Source organism: Bubalus bubalis, chromosome 5 (assembly GCF_019923935.1).
Source record: "Bubalus bubalis isolate 160015118507 breed Murrah chromosome 5, NDDB_SH_1, whole genome shotgun sequence".
NCBI lineage: Eukaryota > Metazoa > Chordata > Mammalia > Artiodactyla > Bovidae > Bubalus > Bubalus bubalis.
In genome coordinates, this window is record NC_059161.1 from 8,714,646 (window position 1) to 8,739,345 (window position 24,700).

Below are 24,700 nucleotides of genomic sequence, written 5' to 3' on the forward strand. Positions count from 1 at the left end.
AAGCTACAAGACTGCCATGCTTCTGGCAGCAATCAAATCTGATGCTCTAAGTCAGGGGTCCCCAGCCTCTGGGATCTACTACCTGATGATCTGTGGTAGAGCTGATATAATAACAGAAATAAAGTGCACAATAAATGTGATGCACTTGAATCATTCCGAAACCATCCCCCCCTCCCTGGTCCATGAAAGACTGTCTTCTGTGAAACCAGCCCCTGGTGCCTAAAAGGTTGGGGACGGCTGCTCTACGTAACTGGATTCATAACAAAGAATGAGTCAGGTGACACCTCGGCCACCTGCAGGTCTCACACCCACGTGGAGTAATCAACCAGCCATCACCTTGAAATATCACTTCTCCAAATGATGGACTCTGTAGAGCCTGGGTCATTTTAAAAATAGTAGCAACCCCTCCCAAACTTGACTCAGTGGGAAGTGACACTCACATTTTACGTGAACTGTGTTAACCGGCTTTTGTCAGTGGAATTGTTTGGATGTGAAGATAGGATATGATGTGCAGTGGGCTTCCCAGGTGACGCTAGTGGTAAAGAACCTGTGTGTCAGTGCAGGAGATGTAAAAGACACGGGCTTGATCTCTAGGTCAGGAAGATCCCCTGGAGGAGGGCATGGCAACCCACTCCAGTATTCTTGCTGAGGAATCCCATGGACAGAGGAACCTAGTGGGCTATAGTCCACGGGGTCACAAAGAGTCGGACATGACTGAGCGATTTAGCATACATGCATGATGTGCAGTATTAATGTAAAAACATCCTGTCAGGGGATTTTACAGTAGCAATAAATCACATATCGGTGTTTCCATTTATATATACAGAAAATGCCTAAATGTGCCTTTGGAGTCAATAAAATCCAGATAAGACATATGCTTTTGACATATACATATGTATCTTGTGTGTGTATCTGTGTGTACACACACACACACATATAGGTTTTTCAGGTAGAATGTGTAACTCCCCATCAGCCAGTGGCCCAGCTGAAGCCCTAAGCCTGCCTCCAAATTCCTATTTTCTGAACTGAGTCCCTCCCACATTGTTCAGTAAAACGTGGAGGTTCAGCCTGGCTGCCCTTGCCATGATTTATTCATTGCCTCTCATCTGAAATTTCCCAGTGTCTCCAGGTCTTTGATGCAAATCAACCCGGTTCTACAGCCTCCCTCAGATGCCTTTTTACTCCCTGAGGGTCTTTAGCTGGAAGAATGCATGCAATTAAATGTAAGGCTTCCTAAATTCAACCTTTCTCAGCCCACACACAGGTTTCCTCCAGTTGGTGGAATAAAACATCCTCTCAACATTGGAAAGCTCTCCTCCCCCAAGCATTAAGGCTTCTTCAGGGGACGGGTGATGAGCCAAGCCACGCTGCAGTCATCACGTGTGTCAAAATCATTCCCAACCTACCATTTGCCCATAAAGCATAACACAGAGACACTCGAAAAGGAAATTATTAGAAAATTGCTTTTCATCATAATTACCACAAATAACAAAGGAGAAACCAACTAAAGCAATGACTTAGAAAAGTGACTCAGTTTGGGCAATTACACAGATAAAAGCTGCATTCAGCGAGCCGCTCACACAAATTTATTGTTCCCTGCCAACACTGATTATTTAGAGAGCTACAGTAAATATTTCACCATATGCTTCTAATAACTCAGAATATTTTTCTTAGAAGAGAACACATCTTCAGGACACTCTTAACATTGTAGATTACTAAGGGTATCAGCACTCTTAGAGAAAGCAGGTTTGAGTAAAAATATTAATACATTTTTCTTCCTTTTAGAACAATAGAAGACTGAGATACATGATGAGGACAAGAGGCATGAAGCACTAGACAAAGACTGGGAAACAATGATTTTATTTCCCTGAACCTAAATAAAATCTATACCAAAAATTAATTTTTATAAAAACAAAAAACACCTAATCAAATGTAGGACTCAGTCTATCTGGGAGCTTCCCAAGTGGCTCAGTGATAAAGAATCTGCTTGCCAATGCACAGGACACGTGGGTTGGATCCCTGGGTCAGGAAGATCTCCTAGGGTAGGAAATGGTAACCCACTTACAGTATTCTTGCCTGGAGAATCCCATGGACAGCGGAGCCTGGCGGGCTACAGTCCATGGGGCTGCAAAGAGTTGGACACCACTGAGCATGCATGCAGGATATTTGCCGATCGTAGTTCCTTTCCTACAGATATCCAATCAATCGATTAATTTAAAAGAAAACCAACTTCACCTGACAATACCCATTTCCTTTTCTCTTACTTTCTCCAAGCACTTGACATCATTGACATGTTAGGTGCCTAGATGTTTGCTCATTATCTGCCTCCCCAGTAGAATGCAAGCTTCATGAGAGCAAGAGCCTATTTTTCCTTTCCCACTGAATCTCCAACATCTAGAACATCACCTTAACACATAGGAGATAGTACAGAATGAGTGTTTGATGAATGAATGAATGAATGAATGCATTTAGACCAGTACCAGACATAGCCTGATGTTACCCATTTCATTGTTTTCACCTTATTAACTCACATGAATTGCAATTTTCCCTAGATTGTGAAATATCAGTAGCCCAAAAAAGTTCTCGACTCAATTAGAAATGACAACTGATCTTTATACTCTCTTTGGGCACTAGTCATCTTTTACCTACAGCTAGTAGATGATTTTGCTGCTTGTATATTATGATATGTCAACAACAATGTTCATAATATAGTTAAGGCCTGGCTTAAGCAACATTGTGAAGCAGATTAAGTTCGGGATACTTCATCCCCTCTTTCTGTACTTTTCTTTCTTTTCTGAGCTTTCTGTTACTTAAATCAATTTATTTCTCCTATTGTGGAAAAAGAGTTGTCTTATAAACAAATTCAGAGTTCCCTGTTAGTTATTTAAAGTACTGTCTCTCTCAGTATGTTTGAATTTAAGACAGGACAATAGAGATAGAATAATTCTTAACCTGATGCTCAGAATCTGTAACTTTTGGAAACTGTTACCCTGTGGTGGGTAGGGGAGGCAGACAGGGATGGGTCTTTCCATCGCACCTGAAGTGACATTACTGGGGGGACTTTGGCCCACGATAGTTAGTTACAAAGAGCTGGACACGATTTAGCAGCTGAACAACAACAGCAAGTTAGTGGCTTAGATCGCCTCATCTTCACTCACAGGCTCACTCCTTCTAAACAAAGTATGAGAGGGCAGAGGACGCTGATAGACCCCAATAACTCCAAAAGGCTTTCCAATGAATGCTTTCACTCTTTCATATAAAACTCATGCAGTGAAAACAGCATGGGATTGTGAGTTAGAAAGGTCCTGCCTCCCATTAAGAAACACTAATATTTCAGTGCACAGGGCCTCAGTCACACACGCATGGGATATGATTGCTAAATAAATAAATTTTTAAAATTTTAAAATAAAACAGACAGATCAAAAGATTTGGTAATATTTAGGAGAAAGGAGTACTCTTGCCTGGCAAATCCCATGGACGGAGGAGCCTGGTGGGCTGCAGTCCATGGGGTCGCTAAGAGTCGGACACGACTGAGCGACTTCACTTTCACTTTCATGCATTGGAGAAGGAAATGGCAACCCACTCCAGTGTTCTTGCCTGGAGAATCCTAGGGACGGGGGAGCCTGGTATGCTGCCGTCTACGGGGTCGCACAGAGTCAGACACAACTGAAGCGACTTAGCAGCAGCAGCAGGAGAAAGGAGAGGAAGGGATGCGAAGAAGCCAAGTCAGTATGTACAGCTAAAGCCTTAATATCAGCAAAAGTCATTTTGTGGCTGTATTGCAGTTTCTCAGCAATAAAATTCCATGAAAATGACTCTTCTAAATTGTCAAGGGCCCAATCTTTGCACTATACAAACCAAAGTCCTAAGAGATTCAATAGTTGTTTGTTTTGTCTCTGGTTTTAATATCCTACAGTAATACATTTTGATTAAGTCAGTAAATTACAATGGGGAAAGAGATATCAATTTCAAAAGCAAACTCAGACACTTCATACTAGATGGTTACGCCTAAGCACATGGTTTCCAAAGTCTGACTTCCATCTTCACTCAGCATCAAATTAAAGGGTTTTAAAACAATAAAAAATACATGAATCCCTTTCACAAGCAGGATGGAAGTGAATGAGGATATACATGAAATAGTTTCAGAAACACAGACTTTTTCATTACTCAATGATATTTTTTACTTAATAAATAAGAGGTCAATGATATGTTGAATAACTGCTAAGAAATATTTATCTGTGTGATCAATTGCTTAAAAAATGGTGCAATAAATTAATCAGTCAGGTGCTTTATTCTCATTTTTATAGTCATAATAATTTCTTAATGCACATCTGAACATAATATATGCACTTTAAACAAAACAACTAGACCATCACTGAGTAACACAAAAATTTGATTTCCAGAACTAAAAAAAAAAAAGCTGGCTCAAAGTAAGCAATATAAAAATATTGAATGGCACAGAAAAAGATTTTTTTTTTAATTTTAGAAAAAGATTTTTTGAGTTAGTTTTACATTTGCCTCCTGTGTTATTTTACTACTTTCATGGCAAATGGCTCAGTGTGGACAGAGTATAGCATTAGGGTGAATGGAAGAAATCTCAGAGCAGCTAACTTTAATACAACAAATATCTGAGTATCCACTTTGTCCCAGGCATGATGGGAGTACAGGGGACACTTCTGTACACTGGAAAGCTCTGCTCAACTTCCCTGCTTAATCTGTATCTGTAATATCACATAACTCTACATTCTGCTGCTCTATCCAAGACCCAGACACAGCAGACTAGGCTAGCAGAGAACAACTGGCTGAACAACCCACAGGCAGGGCTGGACCAACAGATTCTCCCTCCAGAACAAAAACCAAGACACTGAAGCTGAGAGGTCGGCAGAGCTGACCACATGTATGCTGGTGAGTGGGCGGAGAAAGGCCGTCCTGGGAGAGAAATGGGAACCTCAGACAGGTACATGGAAGGCAGTCACTGAGGCAACATGAGGGGAGAACTCCATGCACAGACAGACCGGGTAGAGATGGATAAATTGAGGCAGAGACTACAGACAAAGACGGACAGCAACAGGGAGAGATGGAGAGAGATGACTGAGACTGATCAAGACAGGTGGCAGCAATAGAGTCGGACAACAGAGATGATCAGTGGCAGGCAGCAACTCACAGAGATGATCAGGGAGAGAGATGGGGAAAGGAGAGAAGACAGGGTGGGCACAGAGGGGCATGGAGCAGGGGTGAGGGGCAAGGGGAGCCAACACAGAATGAGCTGGAACTGAAGAGCAAGCAGCCCCAAGCTAGAGACCCACAGACACATCTAGAGAGACAGTGAGGAGAGAGCTCAAGGCCCTCAGAGTTGGTACAGAAAAGATAGACCAAGGGCCAGAGGGAGATACAGAGAAGAAAATCAGAACATTCCAAGAGAAGGCACTGCTGGAGACAAGTGAGAGGCAGGCATTGAGAAGCTAGGAGAGAGAATGACAAAGTTAATTCCTGTATCAGGACCCAGGGAACAGGGGCCACCCCAGCAGCCCATGTCACAGATCTCAACCCAAGTCAGCCTCCAGTGATGGAAACAGCTCACTGTGATGCCAGCCACAGTTCTCCAACTTGGCCAGAGCTGGCTCACCTGACCCTAGAAAATAGGACCAGCCAGCCTTAAAAGGAAATCTCCAACCCGCCAGCCAAACATGCTCTGGGTCTGAGACGCCTCTCCTAATGCTCTATAAAATTCACTCCTGGGCTTCTCTGGTGGCTCAGTGGTAAAGAATCCACCTGCCAGTGCAGGGGACATGGGTTCCATCCCTGGTCTGGGAAGATCCCACACGCAAAGCAGCTAAACCCATTCACCACAACTATTGAGCCTGTGCTCTAGAGCATGAGAATTTCAACTGCTGAAGCCCACGTGTGCCCTGGAGGGCTCAGCAACAAGAGAAGCCACCACAATGAGAAGCCTGCACACCACAAGTAGAGAGTAGCCCCTGCTCCCCACAACTAGAGAAAAGCCTGCACATCAATGAAGACCCAGTGTGTCAGTCGCTCAGTCATGTCCGACTCTTTGCTCATCCATGGACTGTAGCCCACCAGGCTCCTCTATCCATGGGATTTTTCAGGCAAGAAGACCAGAGTGGGTTGCCATTCCCTTCTCCAGGTGAGGACCCAGTACAGCCAATAAATAAAATCATTAAAAAAAGAAAAACCTCGCTCCTGCCCCAAATCCCTTGGAAAGCATATTCTTCCACCACAGGTGAGCCCTGCACTCCCATAGTCCATGGATTGTTTTCCCTTAGATAAAGGACATCAACGTCATTACTAACTTGCTTTAGCTTCATCATTTGACAAGAGTAACAGAGAAAAGCAGCACAGTGAATGAAGTCAGGCAAGAGCACTACCCCTGAATGACCTAGCCAGGTGGGAAAAGTATCAAAGGGGATTTTAGCTGACAGAAGAATGACTAGAATTTAGAACCTCCTCCATCTTTAAAAACTACCAGCTATCATTTCAAAGTGGCAGATCAAGAACATGTATTTACTTCCTCATCCTTGAATGATGGCTGAAAAATTCAAAGGGATATTCCCACAACATCAAAGGGAAGGGTCACCTGTAGGCAAGAGCTAAGTTTTTGGAAGATGAAGGATAAGTGGAGGATGAAATGCAGCAGAGGAAGCCATGATTTTAAAATTCCAAAGGGATTTGGACAAGGAAGGGGCTAATGAGACACAGGACACTGAACTGTTAGCTACTATCTAAGGCAGGAATGGGATTTGAGCAAAAACTGGGAAACCAATAGAAAGTCAATAGAGAAAAAGTCCACTCACCCTCCGACACATACCCTCCATCCAAACACCCTGGCAGCCATGCCTCTACCTCTCAAGTAAAGAAACATGGGGCTGGCTCAGAAGCAGTAGTCTGCCAACTGCAACATCCATCAGAAGTGCCTGGAGAACTCAGTAAAACACAGATAACGAGGCCCAATCCCCTGAGTTTTTGATTCACTACATATAAGGCTGTTGTTATAATTGCTAAGTCATGTCCAACTCCTTTGTGACTGCATGAAGCGCAGCCCACTAGGCTCCCCTGTCCATGGGATTCTCCCGACAAGAACACTGGAGTGGGTTGCCATTTCCTTCTCCAGGGGATCTTCCCAACCCAGGAATCAAACCCACATGTCTTGCATTGGCAGGCAGATTCTTCACCACTGAGCCATCAGAAATAAGATTTGCCCCAAGAATTTGCATTCCTATCAAGTTCCTAGAGGTTCTACCACTAGGAATTAATGAAGGCAATTTTACTTAATCTCTTTTTTAAACCTCAGTTTCTGCAGTAGTAACACAGAATAGTGAGAGTGCTCACAGAACAGTCTTAGTGAGATCAGAGATGATACATGTGAAATCTTTGGCACACTGCCAGACACACATAGGAGAAAGGTTTTTTAATTTGCCCAAGTCATGGTTATAACCAGTGATTATAACTGATGCTTTTAACAAGTATTTGCTTGCTTCTAATGTTTTTTGAATTCTGAGAATTTGAAAAGTGAAAAAAGATGGAAAAAGAACATGAAAGTATCTCATCAAGCCTGTAGGTGACCAAGTTGTTGAGCTGAAACGCAAGGACAGGTGCATGCCACCCTCACCAGGCAGGACACAGGTATTTTTCATTCTGTTGAAGAGGAGAACCTGAATTCATACCTTCTCACCAAGGTCATGCCCATGACTGATCTGGTCTGGACAACAGGCTACTGAGAAGGTACTTGTCCAGGGAATGGGTAACAGGTTCTATGGTCAGAGTCCTGGCCGGTAAATAATGACACATTTAAGCGTGTAATTAGGAGACAGTTTAATCAAGGAACTATTAAGAAAAGCATGGGTCAGTTGGTAAACCAACTCTCTTGAGAAGAAAAAGCTCTGATTTATATCATTTGACAATTTCTGAGGGGTAAATATTCCCACATGGCAGAGTTCAAGCTACCAAGTTCCCTGAACTAGGAATATGGAAAATATGAGCATAACCACATCTTGAGAGATAGTATTGATACCAGCCAGCTGCACCTGCCCCAGCATACCATGGGGGAAAAATTCAGGGACAGTGCAGGACCCCCAGCATTAGTAACCTTGCAAACTGCAAGGTTTAGCCAAACCCAAAGAGAGTGATGGAGAAGGCAATGGCACCCCACTCCAGTACTCTTGCCTAGAAACTCCCATGGACGGAGGAGCCTGGTAGGCTGCAGTCCATGGGGTTGCTAAGAGTCAGACATGACTGAACAACTTCACTTTCACTTTTCACTTTCCTGCATTGGAGAAGGAAATGGCAACCCACTCCAGTGTTCTTGCCTGGAGAATCCCAGGGACGGGGGAGCCTGGTGGACTGCCGTCTATAGGGTTGCACAGAGTCAGACACGACTGAAGCGACTTAGCAGTAGCAGCAAAGAGAATGAGCTGCAGATGTAACCTTTAATCAAAGTAAAACAGATAGGCTACAATGATGACCTTGCAGGGAGGAAACTAGAGAATAAATACTACAATCTCCCCCTCCTCTTTCCCCATCTCACGGTGGTATGAAGCCAGCCAGGAGTCAGGAAGCAAGGGAGCCTACAGACATAATCCACGTAGGTCACCCTCCCAGGATGCAGAGCAGGTTACAGAAGAAAAAAGACTGGCCCAGCGATAAAGAATCTGCTTGCCAATGCAGGAGATGCGACAAACGCAGGTGTGATCCCTGGGTTGGGAAGATCCCCTGGAGTAGGAAATGGCAACCCACTCCAGTATTCTTGCCTGGAAAATCCCATGGACAGAGGAGCCTGGTGGCTACAGTCCTTGGGGTTGCAAAGAGTCAAACACGACTGAGCACAACAGAAGATAAAGCAGTACACTGGCCCTTGTAGGTGCTCAAAGCACAACCTTAAAGATTGCAGCATAGAATGCTAATCAATTCGGTCCCAATAATGCTGAGAGGAAACAAAAATAAAGAAGATCAAAACATAAAAATCCATGTAGATGAAGTAAATATATTTTCTTCGCCAGTTATAAAGCTCTAGTCTAAATACGCTTTCCAAATTTATTCTTAATAGAAACTGAAGTTAAGCGGTAGATAAATATTGGTAAAATTTGTCCAAATAGTATCATCTTTCAGATGCTAACTCCAGCACTCTGAGAACGCTGGTGGCGGGTGCCTACATCACTGCTGTAAGGAAAGAAGGAAGGAACTAGAGGCCATTCCTCTTCTTTATCAAAGTGCCTGAACTGTGGTGCTGGAGAAGACTCTTGCGAGTCCCTTGGACTGCAAGGAGATCACACCAGTCAATCCTAAAGGAAATCAGTCCTGACTATTCATTGGAAGGACTGATGCTGAAACTCCAATACTTTGGCCACCTGATTCAAAGAACTGACTCATTGGAAAAGACCCTGATACCGGGAAAGACTGAAGGCAGGAGGAGAAGGGGATGACAGAGGATGGGATGGTTTGATCATCTACTCAAATAGACATGAGTTTGAGCAAGCTCCAGGAGTTGGTGAAAAACAGGGAAGCCTGGTATGCTGACCATGGGGTCACAAACAGTAGGACACGACTGAGGAAATGAACTGAACTGATGTCACCAAGACCCTTTAAAAAGCTATGAGGAATGGGAGCCTTGAGGCACTCTCATTTAATAATTAACATTAATAATTACAAGATTAACTCAATTTCAGTACATCAGTTTTATGCAACATAAGACTAATAGAAAGAGCTGTCATTTTAATTGATAGAATGAACAATCTTAGGATGAGTAAGCAAACAGATTCTGATTAGTGGCATAATTCTCTAATACCTAATCAAAAGAGCTGTAAGTAGTTTTTTTCCTCAGCAGCCACACAGGACTGTTAGAATAGAGACCATGAGAACTGAGGGAGACGCCAAAGTTGGCCAGACAGCAATCTGTTCAGCAAGACTGTACTTGCAGAGAGAGTAGCCGGGGCATCAGACAAAGCCCAACATCTAAGACAGGCTGGAATCGCACAGCAGCGGGTGAGCAACCCGAGACCACGTGCCAAAGAGGACAGTGCAATGGGACATCACAGAGGAGGGAGAGGCTATTAAGAAAACTTCCACCACATCAAAACAAAGCTTCGTACATCCTGCAGTTGTCCCCTTTAAATTGAACTAAGGGACCTGGGCATCCCATATCCAATCTCACAAAAAAAGAATGAGCTATAAAATTTAAGAATAAGTTTGGGTGAGACGTTTATAATGGAAAAAATGTGTGGTAAGTACTGAGTCGGCATAGCATCTCTTAAATCTTTGCTAAGGTTTGCAATGCATGTTGGTCTTCATCCCTCTGCAATGAGCCCCAGCGTCACAAACATCACACCTATTTTGGGAGTACCAGGCTCAAGCACAGCATCACGCACAAAGGAGGTCCACCACGTCTATGAAACTGAGCTGGAGGCTAGTCTTAGCTTTTCAGTTTGTCTTTGAGTTTTGATTCCTCCATGATATCACTGCCCCCACTTCAGTCACTTTCTTTCTTTCACTAAAATAAACATGTCATTCACCTCCTAGTCCCTTCTCACGTCCAGCCTGAATTCTTACATACGTCCCCAGAGTTTTTCCATTTGAGAAAATGAGTCTCTCACACACACACTTGCATGTGTCCTTTGCACACAATTCTCACTGTGTGAGTCTTTCATATCATTTACCATCATGGTGCGGGAGTTCACACTATAGGAATATTTAAGCACAGAGTAGATAGCGAAAGCTGGACAATAAAAAGAAGGCTGAGTACTGAAGAACTGATGCTTTTGAACTGTGCTATTAGAGAAGACTCTTGAGAGTCCCTTGGACTGCAAGAAGATCAAACCAGTCAAGCCTAAAGAAAATCAACCCTGAATATTCATTGGAAGGACTGATGCTGAAGCTGAAACTCCAATACTTTGGCCACCTCATGCGAAGAACTAACTCATTGGAAAAGACTCTGATGCTGGGAAAGACTGATGGCAGGAGGTGAAGGGGACAACAGAGGATGAGATGGTTGGATGGCATCACTGACTCAATGGGCATGAGTTTAAGTAAGCTTCAAGAGAGGGTGAGGGACAGGGAGGCCTGACGTGCTGCAGTCCATGGGGTCACAAAGAGTCAGACATGACTGAACAACTGAACAACAAGAAGATAGTGAAACCTCCCATAGGACAAGGACAAATTTTGTTTTCATTTCATTTTGATCACGTGCTCACTATTAACATGACCCGGAGTGACCCTGCTTTATTGGTTACTAGATTGTTTGGGCAGTGCCATTATTAAAGGATAAAATAGCGTGTGTCGACAAGGGTGTGCTGTAGAGTGCTGAAAACTCTCATACACTGCTGGAGGGAGTGAAAAATGATACAAGCCCTTTGGAAAACTATTTAGCAGCATCTGCCACAGTTAAACAGAGGCATCCTATATACACACTCAATATACGCCCAAAAGACATGAAAAATATTTGTAGCAGCATTAACAGCAAAAGTCTGCAAACAACTCACACGTGGTTGGAGGAGGTCAGTGAGAGGATGTGACCGCTAGCTGACCATTGAGCTGGACCCAAACAATCAGAGGCGCCTCACCCCTCCCCTGTCCTTGGGATGTACATTCTGCCCACTGCTCCCACAGTAGGAGCCATCCCAAGGAGAGAGAAGGGTGTTGTTGAGACCATCTAGACCAGCAGTCCCCAGCCTTTTCAGCACCAGGGACTGATTTCGTAGAAGACAATTTTTCTACAGGTGGAGGGGGTATGGTTTCAGGATGATTTAAGCGTATTACATTTATTGTGCACTTTATTTCAATTACTACATCAGCTCCACCTCAGATCATCAGGCATCAGATCCCAAAGGTTCAGGACCCCTGATCTGAGTGAATATGTGACTGAATCCAGTAAAGGCCTCTTTTTAACGTTTAAGTTTTGGCAGGTGGGTGTGGAGATCTACTCACATTGCAGTGCCCAAGACAAACCCAGTGAGTTCCCTCACTTATTAAAGCTGCCACCTACCAGTCGAGAGTGGGCTGCCTCTTTCTTCCATCTCTCCTTACCCTCCCTATAAGGGGGGTATCCATCAAAGTAGAATGGATAAATACAATGCATAGTGTGGTCATTCCATAAAGTGCCCTATAGCAGTGAAAAACAAATGATGAAAGCACATGCAACAGCAGCACGGAGGAGTCATCAGCTGGTGAAGGATCCATGCTGTACGTGCCATGCATATAAAGCTCAAAACAGACAAAGTGAACTAGTGTTCAGGAATGCAAAACAAGTGAAATTATGGGGCAGAATATGAAGAAATTATGGTCACCATGAACTCAGGAGATATCTCCCTTTGGGAAGTAATGAAGATGGGAACAGGAAGGTCCCAGGAGTCCTGGAGTGCTGGCAAGATCTCACTAAGGTGGTGACAGAACATTATAGAAATGTATTAGTCTACACAAAGTGATTTCATGTGCATTTTTATTATTTTAAAACAAACCAAAAAAAAAGTTTTAAAAAAACAAGGAAGAGGGGAACTTCCCTGGTGGCACAGTGGATGAGAATTTGCCTGCCAATGCAGGGGACACAGGTTCAATCCCTCATCCAGGAAGATTCCACATCCCACAGAGCAACTAAGCCCGTGAGCCACAACTACTGAGCCCGCGTGCGTAGAGCCCGCGCTCCACACAAGAGAGGCCGCTGGAGTGAGAAGCCCACACTGCGGCTTCTTTGAACAAATAACTAAAGTATATTTTAAACGTTTGTTTACAAGCCATTAACTATCTAACCAAAAATAAAGAGGCAGGGAAGAAACAGGGAGCTTCAAGGTAATGCCGAAGAAACCACTGCCAAATGGAGTCCAATCATCAGTGAAGAGTTAGTGTTGGAAAGAACGAAGCCAAAGAGTCCATTTATCACAATGTTCCTCAAAGGCATCTATTCTTTTATGATAGATTATTAAAATATATGGATTTCATAAAAGTCAGGGAGTTTGGAAAACTTGTTGTCTTACATTAAATCAGAGGCTCCGTCTTCTCAATCTCCCAGCTGTCAGCCAATAGATTAAACCTGTGAGTCTTTCAGAGAAAGCGAACTGAGCCAAGGTTGAGGATTATCTTTGAACATATTACAAGGGAAAAAAAAAAAAACAACAGTTCTGTTGAACTGGTAATAATTCAGATTACCACCTACTCTGTGTTCAGAGCAGTGTGGGACTTTAACCAGTTTTCTGTTTCATAAATATTCCCATGGCTCAACACTTTCTGAGGAGACGCAACATTACCCACAGCTCTCATCCTGTTTGCTAAGTACCTACATCAACAACCTGAACCAACTTAACGCCGTACAAAAACACAGCTGATTTAGCAATCTGTAAATTATACATGTACATAAATCTGTACCCAAATGTGTCATGTTTCACTCCTGCTAACATGCATGGGTTCTTAACTGGCACCTACAATTGTTTGATATAGGTTTATGAACACTAAAACATATGTTCTGCCTAGAATGGGACCATTTAGGGTAATATTTTTGTAGTTTCCTGGCACTGAGATCTGACAGTCTCCCTAAGACAGATCTATTTGCTTCAGTGAGGATTCTGACAGTAAGTGCTACAGATTTAAGCAACCATCAAAAAATATTCTGGAACAACACTTTTCAAGCATGAATATCAAGAGAAACAGGCTGGCTTTGCCTAAGTGGCCACAAAGTCAGTAGAAGGATCTGAAATGATGATAATCAAAATCAAATTCAATCCGGGGTGCTAATTATGCCCTCTGACTACTTACAGCTAAGCAAAAAAAAAAAAAAAAAACAGGTAATTTCTTTCAAATGGTTTCAGGATATATAAAAGAAAATTAAACTAGATTTAAGTCCCACCAAGACCAGGAATCTTTTAAACTTTTTTAGAAATAAAAGGTCAGATCTAAATAAGAGTTGTAGCCAGGAAACACTGTGGAATTAGAGCCGGGTCCTTGGACCCAGACTCACTAGAATGTAACTTACTAAAGGTAAAGAGGATCTCCTGCTTTCTACTATATCCCCAGCATTCAATAAATATGCTCAGTAAATCTTTGTTGAATGAACAAACCAGTAACAACTGTTGACTAGTCCCTGAGCTGCCTCTTACTAACTAAATGTAGGTAAATGACTTTACAAAAGGCACTGTGTGTGTGTGTGTGTGTGTGTGTGTGTTACCCCACCTGTGACTCCAACTAAACCACTGACAAAGGTGAAAATACTGCCCTTCCTTGAAACAGAATTAGCTTGTCCTTTGCCCTATGATTCTGCTTGGATGTGGCAGCATGGCTGTTAGCCAAAATAGATGCTGTTCTTGTTGTTGTAACATTTTATTTAATCTCCACTGGGAAATTGTGCTTCTCTAGAGAAAATAATGGTAATACAAGGAAGGTCATTTCAAGGTATAGTATAAGAAGCATGACACTGGGGTCAAAGGGCTTAGGGGTTCATCAGTTCTGCCCTTAAATCTTTGAGAAAATCCACTTGCTTTCATTTCTTTATACCGTGTTAGGGAAGGAGAGGTAGACGACAAAGCATCTAAGGCCTGTCTCAGTTCTATTTTCCAAATAACAGATATTCAAATGCCCCAGAACAAAGCCAGTTCTATTATCCATTAGCACATAATGAGAGATTTTTTTAAAGGATGATGAAAACAGTTCTACAAGCTAAGTCACAATGGCTGGAGAAACAATGATGCTATAAGAAAGATGAATGATTCCTTCTAGAGCTGCCCCAGGCACTGTCTGCCTGCCACTTCCAATAAGTCACTTAACATTCCTGGGACTCAGTGTTTTGATCTGTAAAAGAGGAACAATAATACTGCATAGGACCACTGGGAGATAATACCTAAGAAAATTATCAAAAAGTACTATTTTAAGGTAAATGCTATTTAAACAATTTCATGCCCCCCTCCCAAAAAGGCTGGTGGATTCTAGAAGGAGACAATCAATATTTTTAAATAGATTTTTTCCATCACAGTAAAATAACATGATGCTGGTAGACACTGTGATACTTCCAAGAGTCCAGATTGTTTTTCCTATTTGGGCTCAGGAAATACCAAGACAGGGGTCACTAAAAACTGAAATTTCACAACCTTGAAACAGTAGATCATTTTAAATGTTCATCCGTCTCTCCTCCCAAGATGTTTTGGTTTTGTTGTTGATGTTGTTTTGGTTGGTTGGTTAATTGAAGTCAAGCTGTTGGAATTGGAGCTGAAATTAAAGCACCAGCGCTGACAACATTGCCTGCTACTTATTCTATTAACATTCCATGTCTGCTTACAGAGGGGAGGAAGCTCCAAGAAGATCAACTAAATCAGAAAGTATCCTGCCTTCTCAGTTCCAGGAGTTTTTGTAATTGTGTCAACTCCAGAATTCGTATCATTTTTTTGTCATTTTACTGAGGTTATTAGCTCCATGATTCTCCATTTCCTCCTATAAGCCTAAAGGAACCTTGTGATTGTCACTTTTAAGATTCTCTTACCACTCTCTCCACTCAAAAACATGATAAAGTATATATTAGATATAGTTTTCCCTCATATTTAAGGGTGCTACCTCTTCACCAAAAAAATGCAGTTGTCATTGATTCTTATGAGAAAGTTGATGTCACTGTCGATGGGATCCTCAAATAGCACGACTCCCTTGATAACCCACAACAGGCCAATAACAACAGCAATCACAGCAAATTAACTCTTAAACAGCGATTTTACTTAAAGAGCCATGATCATCTGGAGCTTTTTCACAGCCGAAGAGTTCATTGTGGCTGTTCACATAGTAATTAGCATTTCCTTCTCTCCTCAGGTAATGGCTAGGACTCTGTTAGAAAGCCACCTTAGTTTGAGGAAGCCCTTGAAAGGAAAAGGGCTTCCCTTGTCGCTCAGCTGGTAAAGAATCCACCTGCAATGCAGGAGACCTGGGTTCGATCCCTGGGTTGGGAAGATTCCCTGGCGAAGGGAAAGGCTACCCGCTCCAGTATTCTGGCCCGGAGAATTCCATAGACTGTGTAGACCACGGGGTAGCAAAGAGTCAGACAGGACTGAGGAACTTTCACTTTCACTTTGAAAGGAAAGGTGATTGACCAGAAATTCTTCAAGAGGCACATTTCTAAAAAGTGCCTGAATAATACATGATGATTTGCTATCCCCGTTGATAAGTTATTTATTAGAAGATAAATTTAAATCTGTTTTTAATTATAAGGAGTATTTTCTAGTAGCATAAGTCACTTTCATGCCCTTCCCCTGAATCCCAAACTAAATCCTAATAGAAGTGCAGAGTTTTAACACAATTTCCTGCAGGCTCCGCACCAGTGATATTTACACATTTTAAAAACCCATTTCCTGAGTTGGCTCTTCACCTCCTCCCAACAGAATATCATTTGTCTCTGGAAGGAGAGGGGACCAGGAGCCTGTATAGAACGTCTCTAGGCTTGTCCTCTGTCATTTTAGCCTGTTTGATGAAAGGCTGTGCACTGCATCTTCCAACTGCCCTGTAAGCGCTTTACCCTGGAAGCTCTGCTGTGAGTACTAAAGGCGTTTGAAATTATTGCATTCTATCCCTGCTCCTAGGACTTTCCACCACCTCATGCTATCTTAATGCCACTGGGAAAGAGAGGGGCTGGAGCTCTGGTTTATCGAGCAGTGGATACATTTACAGTTTGGGTGAGTTTGAGAATGTACAGGGGAGCAAGAGTTATAAAACACTGCTGTGGTTTAGAAGAGAGAAATGATGACAGGTTTATACCTGCGCCCCTCCACTTTGCACTCGAGTTCAGGAAACTCTGCCCTTCATGAGCCTTAACTTCGAAGGGTGTGGGTGGGTGAGGAGGTGGAATCCGGCAGCCTGCAGCACGTCCCTAGGTTCCCACGTCCCTACCCCTCGGACTTTTCAGCTGCCTGGGTGGGAAGTAGAAGCAGTCGCATCCTCCTATCCCTCGGGACCGGGACTCGGAGGTGCCGGTCTCTCCTGGGGCTCTCTCCGGGGGGAGGCGACGCCGCAGGCAGCGGCCAGAGAACCCGGAGAGCCTTAACGGAGGGGCGAACAGTACCGATGGGGAAGGCGCTGCCGTTCCTGCCGCGATCAGCTTCCCATCACTTTTCCCGGGACTTTGCTCATCAGCTGTCACACTCCCGGGAGAGGAGACTGAGAAGACGCACGAAAGGCCCCCAAAAGCGACCCCAGGAGAGCTCTCCTCTTAGGATGGAGACCCATTAGACCCCACCCCACTCTACCCACCGTTCCCAGCCCCCGGGAGTCAGCCCCGAGCCGCGGCTCCCAGCAGAGCCCCGGGGTTCTGCTGCGTCTGCTGGTGCCGAGCGGCGGGAGGCGTCTGCAATAAAGGCACGGATAAAAAGCCGGGGTGTCAAATCCGAATGCACCTCTTACCATTGGACCGCCGGACAATATTCTCCAGAAACGTGTTTTGCGGGGCCACCAGTCCCTTCCTGCCCCCAGCCATGGTCATCCTCCCGGCAGCTCGGGGTCTGGGGGGCGTCCCGGCACGGCGACTCACGGCAGCCTCAAGCTGGGCGCGGGGCCCGCGAGCGATCCCGGCTGGAAGCGCCCCATGCGGTCCACGGGCACCCGGGCGGGCAGGGGCGGCGGCGGCTCCCTCCGGCTGCCACCCTCGCGCCCTCTTCGCGCCTCCCTCCCCGCTGCCCGCCTCGCAGTGTACTCGCGCGGGGCTCGCCGCGCCGCAGCCGCCTCCGGGTGGGCGGGGGGGAGCCGCCGCAACCGGGCCCGCGGCGCCCCCTACAGGGCGCGTGTCCCCCGCCGGCCTGCGGGAGACCGAGCGGGGCGCTCCCGCAGCGGCTGGGAAGCCGAGCGCCGCGGCGGGCTAAGGCTGGACGGGCAGCGCCGCGCTCTGGGCACAGCCGGGAAACGTGCTCAGGGCGCGCCTTGGGTTAGGTGGCGAGGGGAACGTTGGAGCTGCTGTCTCTCGGAGGGTTCACTCCCAACGAGGTCGCAGGGAGTCTTGGAGGAACGTGGCACTGTACCTCTCCTCCCTTGCTCCGTTCCAGGCCGGAACCCTTGGGACCTCTAAAACTCTTGAAACCCCTTCCTGCTGGCCCCCTAGGTTCTCTTAGCCTCATTTGTGACAGTTAGCCCACCTGCATTCTGAAGCCAGTGTTTGACCATTAATTAATGAAGTACTTAAGGGCTCAGGCTTGCAGAGTGACTAACTGGTTGGATTTCAGAAGAGCTGTCTTGGGTTGCTTTTAAAGATAACCTAAAGTCAAAAACGCACGCTGCAGACATTTGACAAGTTTGAGCGCTGACTGTCTCCATTTCCACTCTTATCCAGTGAATATTTTAGCAAAGACCAAAAAAATACATGTATATATACAGAAAGGTTTTCTGTTTGTTTGTTAGCAGAATCACAACCTGTTATGATCAGTGTGTAAGATTAGGAAACAACCAAGCTGTCTGACAAACATCTAAACAGGCGGGATGGGGCTTGTCCCTGAGGGCAAATGCTTGGAGGTTGGGGTTGGGGTGGGCAGCTTCCCCAGGCATTTGACATCAATTAAAAACCACAGAGGACTTCCCAGGTGGAGCTAGTAGTAAACAACCCGCCTACCAATGCAGGAGACATGGGTTTGATCCCCTAGCCAGGGAGATCTCCTGGAGGAGGGCATGGCAACCCACTCTGGTATTCTTGCCTGGAGAATCCTATGGACAGAGGAGCCTGGTGGGCTACAGTCCATGGGGTTGCAAAGAGTTGAACACTATTAAGTGACTTAGCACACAAAAACGCAAAAACTGCAGCCTTGACAGGCACACTGCTATATTTAAAATGGATAACCCACAAGGACCTACTGTACAGCACAGGGAACTCTGATGGATGTTATGTGGTGCACCGAATGGGAGGGGAATTTGGAGGAGAATGGATACATGTATATGTATGGCTGAGGCCCTTGGCTGTACACCTGGAACCATCACAACATTGTTAATTAGGCACACTCCAATACAAAATTAAAAGTTCAATGCTGCTGCTGCTAAGTCGCTTCAGTCGTGTCCAACTCTGTGCGACCCCATAGACGGCAGTCCGCCAGACTCAGCCATCCCTGGGATTCTCCAGGTAAGAACACTGGAGTGGGTTGCCATTTCCTTCTCCAATGCATGAAAGTGAAAGGTGAAAGTGAAGTCGCTCAGTCGTGTCCAACTATTAGCGACCCCATGGACTGCAGCCTACCAGGCTCCTCCGTCCATGGGATCTTCCAGGAAAGAGTACTGAAGTGGGGTGCCATTGCCTTCTCCGAAAAGTTCAATAAAAAATAAATTAATTTTTGAAAAGCGCAGCCTTGACTTGATTGATGGGCCACCCTGTTCAGGATGCTCTGTTGATCTTCACACCTGCCTCCTGGTATAAGAAGAATTACATCAACTCAAGATTTCTGGCAGGAGCTCAGACTGTTTTAGGAGATTTTTACCTACACATGGGCTTTATCTGTTTTTTCACTGTCTCCAGAGGGTGTATGACCAGAGACTAAAGAACTGCCCCACAAAAAGAATGAGTTGATCGTTTCCTAGTCAGTTCCATGCTGGGACAAGCAACAGTTGACACAAGAATCTAAGAGGCAAAAAACTGACTGTGCAACCTCAGCTGTCCAGGTTAACCATCCTGACGCATCCTAATATTTTGTAGATACCTTCTCAGTTTATTCATCTCTCAAATAGTGGAACTAATTCTTGCCCAGAAATCTCTCAGAGATGCCTTGAAGATCAAACGTGATTGATTAGGGGAGAGCCCCCTAAATTGTAGCGTAGTATACCACGGTCAGATGTCATCATTAGAGTGACCAAATAAATCGGGCCGTTACAGACATCACCCTGTGTCTCACCTTGTGGAGACACAAAGTGAATGGATGGTAGCTTTTTGCAGAGTTAGGGAAAGCTTGCATGGGCTTTGAAACCACTGATGATATATTTCTTCCACAAGGTAAGATTCTACCAGGCACATCCATCACCCAGCTCAGAGCAGTGATTTCTTAAACCCTAGCTCCGTCTAGTGGTTCTTTGCTCTATTACAAATGAGATAACAAGCAGTGCGGATGAGAACTTGGAGATGTACTGATGCTGAGTTGGTTCGGAGGTGTCTGCCTACTTCATTTGAATCAATTCATCTGAATAAGGCTCTTAAGGTTATGTAATCTACTGCAGGCCCAAGGGGAGATTTTTCATGATGATATTAAATCTGTCAAGCAACCTCATAATCCTGCTTGTGAAAGGAAGATAAAGAAAAGAATGGGTGGGACGGGGGAGCTATCAGAGAGAGTTAATAAAATTTCTCAGATTTTAATGAGCTCTCGTGTTCCAGGGCTCGGGTATAAAGGAAACAGATGATGTTCATTTAAGGTGAGAGATGTTAAAGCTGTGGCAGGCTACCTGATAAGAAAAAGGGGCAAAGAGAGATCTTCCATTTTTAATTTCAAATGTACTACTACTACTGTGCTTCTCGGCACGCTGTGTGTGTGTGTGTGTGTGTGGTGTGTGTGTGCATGTGCGTGTGTGTGTGTTGGCACCAATTTGAATACTGTCATTTTTAGTGGCACCCTTGAAGAGATTAAAAGACCTAAAACATCACTTAAATTGTCAGAAATCTTTAACCATTATCTCTACTCAGCGTGAGGATATCTCATGGCATCTACAAAAACAAACACATCCTCTGCCCCGCATTCTCTTGGCCGACCCTCAACACTGCCTGACTGTAGGAATAAAGCTGTGTTCTGCCTTGCCCAGGTTCTCTTTGCTATTCGCAGGCCTAGGTTGCATGTGTTCAGTATACACACCCTCTTTGTTGGGACTGGCTAGACAGTACAGTATATTATGCTCCTTGCCTCATACTTCCCACCTTTTGTTCCCTACTCGGTATTCACTTCCAGGAGCTGCTCAGCTTAAAGTTCTGTCTGAGATCTAGCACTATGATGTAGGAAAGTCAGCTAGAACAAACTTTAATCTTACAAATTTGTCAACACTGCTAACACCTTTGTAAAAGAGTCACAGTACAGCAATGTACCTCTGTATTCTTATATAACAGGCAAAGCCACTTTTTATTCAAAGGAACAACTTTAAATAACTGGGACCAGAGCTCCAATTAGACTGCCTCTGTCCCTCTCTGCAGGAAGTGGGCTACCTCTGTCTAGAATGTCTACCAAGAACAATACAGAGTCTGAAATGAAAACTTCTAAAATTGTATACCACTGTCTCTAACCAGTATCTCAGTGGTCTTCCTCTCCTATGCTCTCAGTATTGTGGTTACCCCTGGATTATAACACGTGGTTTGTCTGTATCATACAATAGATGGTGAGCTGAAACACAGATGAACTTCACCAGTCTTTGTTTTCATATATATAATTGAGCCATGGTATAATTGATGAGTTCACAAAAGTAGTTCACAGCAATGGAGACACTACAGAGAGAGCATGGAGGTAGAGCTCTACAGAATGGCTGGGAAAAGAATTTGGGAGAGGACAGAAAAATCCCAAAGCCAAACAAAAAATATCTATCAAATGAAGAGGAAGACAGTACCACGCACCAGTGGTGGGGGGGTGGGAGTGGGGAAGATGGCATCATGCAAAGACAAGAATTACATTTTTTCCTTTCAATAAGACCATGAAGTATAGGAAACAGATTTCAAAAGCCCAGAACCTCTCAAACATAGGAGAGTTGCCCATGAGCCCTGGAAGTTCTCAGCAGAAGAATGGGCAAACAAGGGTGTTTCCTCTGCAGAAAAGAATAAGCGTCAATAGGAGAAACTGAACCCAGAAGTGACTTCACCTATCTGGCCACCATGAGTGAAACATCTAGAAGAGGGGGAATATGCAGCATGCATGGGAAATTTCAGCTTCTATGACCCAGTGACTGATTTATTATATGTAATTTCTGTTCACAAAACATATTGTCCAATAGATGTACAGGAAATGTGTTGGGGAGGCCATATCCATTGGAAAGATCTGTTCTGTATTATGGGGCTTCCCAGGTGGCTCAGTAGTAAAGAATCCTCCTGCCCATGCAGGAGACACAGGAGATGTGGATTTGATCCCTGGGTCAGGAAAATCCCCTGGAGGAGTAAATGGAGGAGTACACCCACTCCAGTATTCTTGCCTGGAAAATTCCATGGACAGAGGAGCCTGGTGGGCTACAGTCCATGGGTCACAAAGAGTTGGACTCGACTGAGCACATGCACAGGCATATTCTGTATTATGGACACCTGCCTCCACCAAGTGCTGGGAAAAAGAAGAAAACCTGCCTCCATAAGAATTGTAGTCTATGAATCTAATTGACTGGAGGGTGTCACACTGATGTAGGTGCTACGCTCAACTGTGGCTAACCCAATAGGCATTATTAAACATTTGCAGAACTGGGTTATATCTTTCTAAATGCCCAAAGCCTATTATCCTTCTTTCTCATTTCCTCCTATCAAAAAAGAACAAGATATTTTATCACATCCCTCTCATGGAAAATAATGAAAAGTATTTACAACTGTCTCATTTTATTGTGCAAACATTCGCTCAGAGTCTAGCATACACCAGATGCTGGAATAGGTTCTAAGGGTGAAAAGAGGGTTGTGAACCTGCCCCCATGAAGCTCAGGAATCCGTGAGTACTTAGCTTCTTTATGATTTCTCTCCTTTCAGCTACTTTCCTCTCTCAGTTGTGTCCTCCAAACCCTGCTGTCTTTGTCCACAAACTACATTTCAGCTTGATCTTCGCACTGAAGACTTCCCTGCATTCTCTTCACTGAGACTTGTCTCTCCCCAAAGGTCTTGGAGTCCCACAGATCACACTCCTTTAGAAGATATTCATATGCCATGGCCCCTGCTCCTAGAAGCCAGAAGTGAAGTGGGAATTCATTAAGAGTAGGCAGTTGGACGCACAAGTGCAGAGCCCAAGAGAAACATCTAGGCAGAGCCAGAGATTGAAAATCACTAGCTTATAGCCTTCAAAAGAGAGTGAGAAGGAGCAACCTAGAAAGTAGGGGGAACTGGGATAAGCCATTTGAGAGAAGTCTTTAAATGGGAAGAGTAATGAACACCATCATATGCATATGTATGTACGTACTAAGTTGCTTCAGTCGTGCCTGACTCTTTGCAACCCTATGGACTGTAGCCCGCCAGGCTCTTTGGTCCATGGAATTCTCCAGGCAAGAATATTGGGTTGCCATTCCCTTCTCCAGGGGGTCTTCCTGACCCAGGGATCAAGCCCGTGTCTCCTGAGGCTCCTGCATTGCAGGCGGATTCTTTATCGTGAAGCCACCAGGGAAGCCCAGATTTATTTATTTATTCTTGGCCATGTCGTGTGACATCTGGGATCTTAGTTCCCCAACCAGGGATTGAACTCGGTGTGTGCTGTAAAAACTGGAGAATGTCCCTGGGACAGAATGATCAGTTGGTCTTTTGAGACCTTAGTGGAAATATTTTCAATGGAATAGTGGGGACAAAGCCATATTACAATGGGTTTAAAGAACAATTAGAAAGTTACAATCCAGATAGCAGACTGAGCTAGTAAAAATTGCCCTTCTAACTCAAACATACAGAAATGCCAAATAAATGGTTTTTAAGCTTATCTTCAATATACTGCCAAGATCAAAACAAGTCAAAAATAGGCAGGAATCCATTGCAGTTGTGGGAATACATGGGGGGCAGCAGGGGAGTGTAACCTCCAAAGAAATGCTCCTTAGGGTGTCCACTTTTGGTATTGGTGTGACGGTTCTGAGGACAGAGGCCCCATTCATGGTGGGGAAACTGGAGCTGAGTCTCCGCTGGACCCAGGAACCTGGAAAAATAGAACCTCCAAGCCTGAGCTCTCAGCTGGTCCAGAACATGGGTGGAAACAGTGAACCTTCACAAATCGGAACTCCTAGACCACTCAGTCTTCCACATTAATGGGACAGGATTCTCCCAGCTACCCTCACAGTGTGGAATCTTGCACTAAGAAATTTATACAGAAATGTCACATAGCCCCTTCAGAAACCAGTAAGAAACTGCCACTGCAGGAAAAACATATACCAACCAATATACCTTAAGATCCAAATGATAAAAATTACCCCCAATAGAAAGCAGACATAATTATAAATCATACCGAAAATAATTCTACATCATAAATGAAGTCAAATAAAAAATTGGATAAAACAGCAACTGAGAAACAAGGCAGGTTGCAGCAAGTTGAGAGTTTAAAATGTGTATTTTATATGTTCAGAGAATAAGAAAGAAATGTAAACCTTGGGGTGAAAATGAGACACTATGCAAAAAACCAGGCAGATTTTGATTAAAATTAAGCAAAATTTAAAACAGTCATGGAAACAAAAAATCCCCTGGGTATATTATTCAGTAGTCTAGACCCAATTAGCTGGAAAGGAAATTACACAGAACTTAGCCTAGAGAAATAAACAGATGGGGAATGTAAATGATAAGTGGATGGAGTGAAAAGGCTCAAACATATGTCTAAAAAGAATCCTCTAAGGAATAAAAACATATATGGAGAAGAAGCAATATTCAAAGGGACAATGAGAATAAATTTTCCAGAATTAAAGAAATCAAATATCTCACAATTAAACTCTCAGATTGAAAAGGCAGGATAAATGAAAACAAATCTAAACCTAGACATATAGAAGTGACACTCCAGAGCGTAAAAGGAAAAGAGGAAATCTTAAAAATTATCATAGGAAACAAATAGATCATCTACAACAATGTGAAGATGATATTGACATCTCAATC

General features: G+C 44.1%; 1 protein-coding gene and 1 long non-coding RNA gene across 3 annotated transcripts in view; one reads left to right on the top strand and one right to left on the bottom strand.

The window, feature by feature from the left end:
- KCNH1 (potassium voltage-gated channel subfamily H member 1) overlaps window positions 1–17,622 on the bottom strand; it is a 432,755-nt gene extending 415,133 nt beyond the window's left edge. Inside the window, exon 1 of one of the 2 annotated variants that reach the window (XM_045165647.1) lies at window positions 17,368–17,622. In XM_045165647.1, coding sequence (XP_045021582.1) covers window positions 17,368–17,446 — 79 coding nt within the window. In that variant the 5' untranslated portion in view covers window positions 17,447–17,622. The remainder of the gene's footprint in view (window positions 1–17,367) is intronic. The other variant, XM_045165648.1, reaches the window with a different exon arrangement.
- On the top strand, window positions 16,380–17,335 carry LOC123333623. Its single transcript, XR_006551026.1, has 2 exons — window positions 16,380–16,501; window positions 16,874–17,335. It is a non-coding gene; the product is annotated as an uncharacterized LOC123333623 (long non-coding RNA).
- Window positions 17,623–24,700: the final 7,078 nt, after the last annotated feature.